Raw genomic sequence first — 7,862 nt, 5'->3', positions numbered from 1 at the left:
ATTATGAATAATTAATTTTGGTCACATTCAAATTTCAATGAATTGATAACACCGCGCGGCAACGGATACTACTGAGTTTATAAATTCGTTGTAAATAAAAAATGAGTTTCAATGAAACATTTTACTGATAAAGCTTTTACTTCTGCGCAGTTCAGAATAAAATTTTCACTATAAAGTGAAATGGAAATAATTCGATGAATGCACATTCAAATGGTTAACATGCGATGTATACTAGTTATGTGTAGACTTGGTGCAATTCCCTCATAACATTGTATAAGTAAAAAGTACGAATAGCAAATAAGCATAAAAGACTCATTACTTTCAGTTATTCTATTTATATATAGTAATATATCAGCTAGACTTATTTCTTCTGTTCCCGAATTAATTTCAAAAAATCAACAACAACAACCTAAAATGAAAGATGAAAATGATCAAGAACTAGTTGCTCTCAACACTGTCAACGAACATGATTCTAAACAATCCAACGTGAAGCTTGAAAAAAGTGTTTCGGTTTTCGGCGGGGTTGGTTTAATTGTTGGAAGTATCATTGGAAGTGGTATATTCCTATCTCCAAGCAGCGTTTTGATCAAATCAGGTTCAATTGGTCTTTCTTTAATAGTATGGGTTCTCTCAGGACTAATTTCTTTGCTTGGAGCTCTTTGTTATGGAGAATTGGGTACATCTATTCCTCGATCAGGAGCAGAATATGCCTATTTACTTGAGGCATTTGGTCCTATACCTGCTTTTTTATTTTCATGGACAGCCACTCTGGTGATAAGACCATCTGCAGGTGCAATCATTGCAATGACATTTGCACAATATGTCGTGCAACCGTTTTATAAAGAAACTGCTCCTGATTACGTTATTAAGTTGCTGGCATTTTTCTGTATTGGTAAGCCTTACTATTACTTTATAAATTGATACAATCTGATTTTTAACATTCCCTATGGTTTACAGTCATTACTAAATTTTTTTTAGCTTGATTATAGTCTTAAGTTTTAAAGCTTTGAGATTTTTAAATTTTATTGTCTATTAATCACAATTTATCTGCCATTTTTTTAAATGCAAGTTGATCTGTAAGCTGATTTTATAAAGTTCTAGATTAGTATAGAGATATATAATATTTCAGCATGAAGTATGGATTTCCCTTATAGAAATGTAATCAAAGTTCACTCAATTTTACCTTAATATTTGTACGTATTATTCATTATCTCAAAAGTAGTTAAAACAGTCATACTAAACCATATAAACCATTTGAAAAATGTTTGAGACAAGTTTGAAGGTACATTTTATTTGTTCATAAAAAGTATGTGAAAAATTCCAAAAGGTTATGGAAGCTTCTAGAAAAAAATATAAACTTCCTTAAAAATTCTTCTGATGTTATGCAAGGCCGTTCAACAATTGAATAACAAGAGCTTGAAATACTTAGCAAGAAGCAAGAGGTGTAGAATCCTATATGCACAGGGTATTGAAAAAAGTATTAAACTACTTGGACAAGGGTGTACAAACATAAACCTATGTGATATGTTCAAAAGTTTTTAAACTAGCATTCAGAAGTGAAATATTGGACCATGTATATTTTTATTTAAGCACTTGAAGTCATTTTAGGCAATAACAAGCTTAGATTTAATTTTCTATTTCATTTGATTGAATTATCTTATTCAAGCTTCTTATTTTTCTATTCCTCCATTTCTCAACTTAAAAAGGGTCATTGGTATATCTGGTACTGCAATATCTTTTCCTTGATATTTGTTAATGATTTCTCTAAGTGGGTTAGTTACTTAGAAGAGTAAAAGATGTCATCTCTCCAAATTGTTAAATGGCATTTGAATATTCTAATACCAAAAAAAATATGATTTGCAATTAGCTTACAAATGGAACACCGTGAAGACTAAAAATATTGGAGAAAATAATTTTTAGAAGTTTTTAAAGTCCCGCGTTTATGCACTGAGTAGTACATACAGTTTAATGAATGATGATCTAGTATCACTTTATTATTATTATTATTATTATTATTATTATTATTATTATTATTATTATTATTATTATTATTATTATTATTATTATTAATATTATTATTATTATCATTATTTTTATTATTATTATTATTATTATTATTATTATTATTATTATTATTATTATTATTATTATTATTATATTATCATTATTATTATTATTATTATTATTATTATTATTATTATTATTATTATTATTATTATTATTATTTATTATTATTATTGTTATTGTTATTGTTGTTTTTATTATTGTTAACAACAGTATTAGTAGTAGTATTTCTATATATATTTATTCCATTTTTTTTTTTTAGCTCTGATCACATTTGTTAATTGCTTCAGTGTAAAGCTGGCTGTTGTCATCCAAAACCTATTCACATTTGCAAAATTATCGTGTGTGGCCATGTTGATAGTTATTGGGTTTATTGAGCTTGGGAAAGGTATTTTTTATTGCATTAAATCTTTAAACTATTTTTTTTTAAAGAAATTATTTAAATCTTGTATAATTTCTTGTTTTCCAATTATTTTAAAAATCATTTGATGACTTTTTTGAAATTTTTTTTAAAAAGAATATTGTGTTTATAAGAATATTGCTTACACAGAGAACTTTCAAAAGTTTATATTAGTAATAATTATTTCAAGTCCAATTAAAATTAACTGTTCTTATAGAGTATTATAAGTTTTTAAAATAATTTCATAATTTTTCTTTAATCATGTCTTTTTGTGCCTTGTTGACATGAGCATAAGTAAGCATATGTTAAAATTGAGTATTTTCAATAAATATCTTTTAATCAAATGTTTCATTAGTTTTTATTTTGTATTATTAGTTTTTAACACTTTAACTGAATTAGCTTTATCAGACTCATTCAGAACTCCATATTTTAGTCATTTAACATCTGAACAATTCTGTTGAACTTCAGGTTTCTCCTGGTCCAGCAGGTAAATTATAAACCAACTTGTCTCAGATATAATTCAAGCAAGAGGGACTATCTTGCTTGAATTATATTATATTACTATTGTTAACAATAATAAAAACAACAATAACAGTAATAATAAAAAAAAAAAATAATAATAATAATATCAAGGGTCAATTTGTTGTCTTTTTATGATTTAAATCTCTAACTTAAAGCTTCTTAGAAATATCCTCTCAATCTTTGATTTTTTTTGTTAGTTTGAGTCAGAATGGCTATTGCTGGATCAAGATGACTGCAAATAGTCTAATTACCAGGTGTACCACCTCAAAATTAGGCGTTGCTTATTTGGTGGTTGTTCATCAAAATAAACATCAAAATTGTTATACAAATTATCATAAAAACACTCAAACTAAAATTTCCTTTTATAACTAAGCAAATCTTCTTAGAAACTACAGTAAAGCCAAATTATACTGCTAGCAAAATTTATATTAATATATCTTTTTGCACTTTCAATACAGAAAATTCTGTCCAGCATATGCTATATTGAAAATCCTTGTTCTTGATTGTTTTATTGTTTGTTAAAATTCCTTTTTTTGTGTATCAAAGACTTTGAAATTTACCATAAAATTTATTTGATTTTTAAGACCAAGGTCCCCCTCAACAATTTTTAAGACAAAGATTAATTCCTCCTCAACTAAGTAATTTCTTCCTTGTGATGGATTTCAAAAATTGTAAACTGGTTTTAGTCATTTTTTTACCTGTGTCCCTGTAAGATTCATTTTCCAAAATCCAAAAGTATGGTGATGTAACTTACTAAAATAAATGATTCTTTTGATCTAAAAGAAAAATAGTATTTTAAAAACAAAAAGGTGCTTGAATTTTAACTTTACTCTTAAGATGTTTTGAATTTTTTAAAATTCTTTACCTGGTCTTTTCCTTTTGTTTAGTTTCATGTTTGTAATAATTACCTTTGTACTGATTTCAATAATCATTGGTTTTAGCAAAACTTGATTTGATCCCATACTTTTCTGATAAATATTTTAAAACAAACTATTTTAAATTTATATATAAGAAATTTAGACCAAAAGTGATAATCAAGTATAATCTTAGTGGTATTTCAGCTTTCAAACCAAAAACTTTTTTAGTGCAGACCTTACGTTCTGTCCAAAAATCCAAAAAAGTCACAAATTTTGAAAAATTTTATTTTTTGTTCTATAATGCCATAATTTCTAGAGATTTTTTTTTTTAGTAAGTTGTTTAAAAGTATATCACTATTAATTTTAGTTTTTAAGTGAAAAAAATATGGACATGTTTAGCATCTGTCAGGCCAGGTCACCCTGCTAGTGAAAACATGTTATCTAGTTCTTTATGTTACCCTTATGTTACCCTCACTTTACTTTACTCTTGATATGATGTAAACTGAATCCTGCAACTATATATATATATATAGTTGCAGGATATATATATATATATATATATATATATATATATATATATATATATATATATATATATATATATATATATATATATATATATATATATATATATATATATATTTGACAAAAATGCTATCAAAAGAGTGGAATCTTCAGACAAATTTTGTTTTTATAAATAATAATTGCTATATTTCTTGATTCTACAAATTTACCCTTCATTAGGTTTGGGAGATCTGTTAGACCTATATTATTATTTAAAATTTAAACATGCATAGAAATATTTGTATGTACACTGCAAATTCATTTTTGTAAAGGTATATAAAGTTTTCATTGTTTTGTAATTCTTTTTTTATGTTTATGAGTAACATATTAACGTGTATCGGCTAAAAAATTTTAAGATTTAAGAACAAAATATAGTTTCCAATATTTTATTATAAAAAGTTACATTTTAATTTTTTTACAGGACACACATCTGTTTTTAATGATTCATTTAATGGCACTACTAGTGATGCTGGTCAGCTTAGTTTAGCTTTTTACTCTGGTCTATGGGCTTATGATGGATGGTAAATATATTTTTCTTCCTGTGTATCTGTATTTTTTCTATAGTTTTACCTTCAATTAACATGTTTTTTAAATGCTTTTATTCTGAGCATAAATTAAGTATAAATTAAAAACTGCTTGAGATTTTGTATATTCATAATACTTGACTGGCGTTTATAGTACAAATTGGATGATAGTACTATACTTATTTGGTTACAATATTAAAGATTGCTATACAAGTTATTTTTTAAAATTTAATTTATAAATGAGGAATAATTGAGCAATATCACACTGAATTTTATTTTTATCGTTTTCCCACTAAAAGTTCATTTGTATTTATAAATGACATTTTTTCAGAGCAAGTTTTTTATAGTTTTCTGCAAACTTTTTTATAAACATACATTTTAATGTGTTTTCACAAAATTGTTGTGTATTGACTAAAATAAATAATTATAGTTTTAGAAGCTAAGTTTTAAACTATTTGCAACATTTTATAAATGAATGTCCTATATAAACATTGAGAAGAAAAAAAATTAATCAGAATGTCTTAGAAATAAAGGATGAATTTAGCAAAAATCTTTTATTTTCTAATGATGAGTAACTTTGGTGTTTGACTATTTTGATTTAACTTGAAGCTTTAAAAATCTTCTCCAAGTTTAAATCTTCACTTGATCATCAAGATCAAATCTTGAATCCTCCCTTACATCAAGATCAAATTAAATCAGTTTATGTCTTCATTCATTCACGTTCACAGTATAATTTTTTTTATTTATATTTATTTTCATATATAAAAATTTGTAATGTTAATTAGGGTTGAGTTGATTTTTGTATTTTTCTAATTTTAACACAATGTTCTTATGTTGAGGTAAAAACAAGTGTTTTAAACTTTGATCTGTATTTTATTGTCCAAATCTACATTCTTGTTTGCATTCACCTTTTTATTTTGCAGGAATTCATTGAATTATGTTACTGAAGAGATGCAAAATCCTTCCAGGTAAGAACTACATAATAAACTTTCAAGGTAAGAACTGCACAATAAATCTAAAACATACAAGGAAATAATAAGATATTTTTGAGTGCTGTTTTTATTGTTTTCATTTCAATGTAAATCATTATTTCAGACAAATGCCATTGGCAATTTTTATTTCAATGCTTTTGGTGATGGGATGTTATTTGTTGTGTAACATTGCATATATTACTGTCCTTGGTCCAATTGTTATCAAAAGTTCTTCTGCTGTGGCACTGGTATGATTGCTTTTCATATTTACTGTAGTTGATTGTTACAAATGTACTTTATCATTTTAAGCACTTTATATACCTATCAGATGTAACAGCACAAAATAGTTTTGTAATAAACTCAGTTTATAAACTACACAAGTTTAAGCATATAACACCATCTCATAGTACATCACGTTTTAAAATCTTTCCATAACATATAGCATAATTATAACATAATTATAACATAATTGTAACATATAGCATAAACATAACAGCATAATTACAACATTCTTTATGGAGTATTTTAAAAAAAATGATCTTGTACAGTATGTGTTAATTATATGTGGCAAAAAAGTAAATAAACATCTTTCTTTTTTTTTTTACTATCATCAGGATTTGGGTTATAGTTACTTAGGAGTAGGGAAGTTTGTTGTACCTGTGCTTGTTGGATTATCTTGTTTTGGTGCTGTCAATGGGCTTTTATTTACAAGCGGCAGGTACAATTGTTGTAATTTATTATTAGGATGATGATTAGGGTTATCAATATTATAAGGGAAATACATTTTTGTAATGTAGATTGGTTTATGCTGCTGCAAGAGAAAGACACATGCCAAAGTTCCTTGCAATGATTCATGTTAGACAAAAAACTCCATTACCTTCCCTACTATTTATGGTTAGTTATATTTTTTTTGGGGTCCTACTTTTATAATGTGTTTTTGCATTCACTTCTTTTTCAAATCTAAACTTATCTTTTTGTGACATTTTGTTTAGGCAATCATATCTGTTCTCATGCTCATCCCAAAAGCAAGCAAGTTTGAGAGCTTGGTTGGGATTTTTAGTTTTGCTTCTTGGTTGTTCTATGGTCTTTGTTTTATAGTGCTTATATTCCTGAGATTTTCGCGGAAAGATATGAAGCGCCCTTATAAAGTGAGTTATTTATATCCTTAAGATTTACTGCAACGTTTTTCCCCTTTTTACCTTTTCTGCTTTAGATTATTTCACACGTTATCTTGTTAAACAAACATAAGATGGGTTTTGTCTCATAGGTTTTCTTGCCGATTCCCGTGATCATGGTTATTGTCTCAGTTTGCTTAACAGCACTCCCATTCTACGAAGATTGGCTGGGCAGTATTATCGCTCTTTTTTTAATACTATTAGGTGTCCCAGTTTACTACTTGTGCGTGAAGTATAACGTCTTGGATAAACTGCCAGTCTGCATCAACACTCCAGGTTATTTTTATTTCTAATTTTTTTTTGTTTTATTTAAAATTATACTTGTGCTAGTTGTGCTAATTACAGACCTATTAGTTTTACAAACTCTTTGCTTCATGGTTTTTTCCGCACTTTAGACTTAACTACAGTTTTATCAAGACACGGATTCGCACTTCCTGGTGATGATACTTCTTCTTAAGCGCGATTTCTATTGAAGTTGGTTATACTATCGTGATGAATCCTTTTTTGTTGATCATCTTATGGTTATGATTATAAAAAAAAATAGTTTTAACTTTTTTAATTTTTATTTTTTGTATGTAAACAAGATTAATTTTTTTTTCTTCGAAGGGGCTTTACAAATATTAAGTTGTTTAAAGTTTTTAAAAATCTATAGGGACGCAATGCTATAAATTATAAAATGATCTTGTGAAATTATATTTTTTATTTAAAATGGTATTTATTAATATATATATATATATATAAATATTTATATATAATAAATATATTATTATTTATATATAATAAAT

General features: G+C 26.3%; 1 protein-coding gene across 1 annotated transcript; it reads left to right on the top strand.

Annotated features, from left to right (window-relative positions):
• The first annotated feature begins 25 nt into the window (after positions 1-25).
• Positions 26-7,728, top strand: LOC149876897 (b(0,+)-type amino acid transporter 1-like). The gene is made up of 10 exons (XM_090074756.1): positions 26-892; positions 2,327-2,452; positions 4,829-4,928; positions 5,855-5,899; positions 6,027-6,150; positions 6,517-6,620; positions 6,700-6,796; positions 6,895-7,050; positions 7,170-7,353; positions 7,473-7,728. Exons 1-10 carry the CDS (start codon positions 415-417, stop codon positions 7,532-7,534), a joined length of 1,476 nt encoding a protein of 491 aa, XP_089930882.1. The 5' UTR covers positions 26-414; the 3' UTR covers positions 7,535-7,728.
• The last annotated feature ends 134 nt before the right edge of the window (positions 7,729-7,862 follow it).

Source organism: Hydra viridissima, unplaced genomic scaffold (assembly GCF_058129835.1).
Source record: "Hydra viridissima isolate aposymbiotic clone 2 unplaced genomic scaffold, HvirCarnegie_v1 scaffold_17, whole genome shotgun sequence".
NCBI classification, from domain to species: Eukaryota; Metazoa; Cnidaria; class Hydrozoa; order Anthoathecata; family Hydridae; genus Hydra; species Hydra viridissima.
Note: the sequence above shows the minus strand (reverse complement) of the source record. Positions and strands in the feature narration are given on the sequence as shown.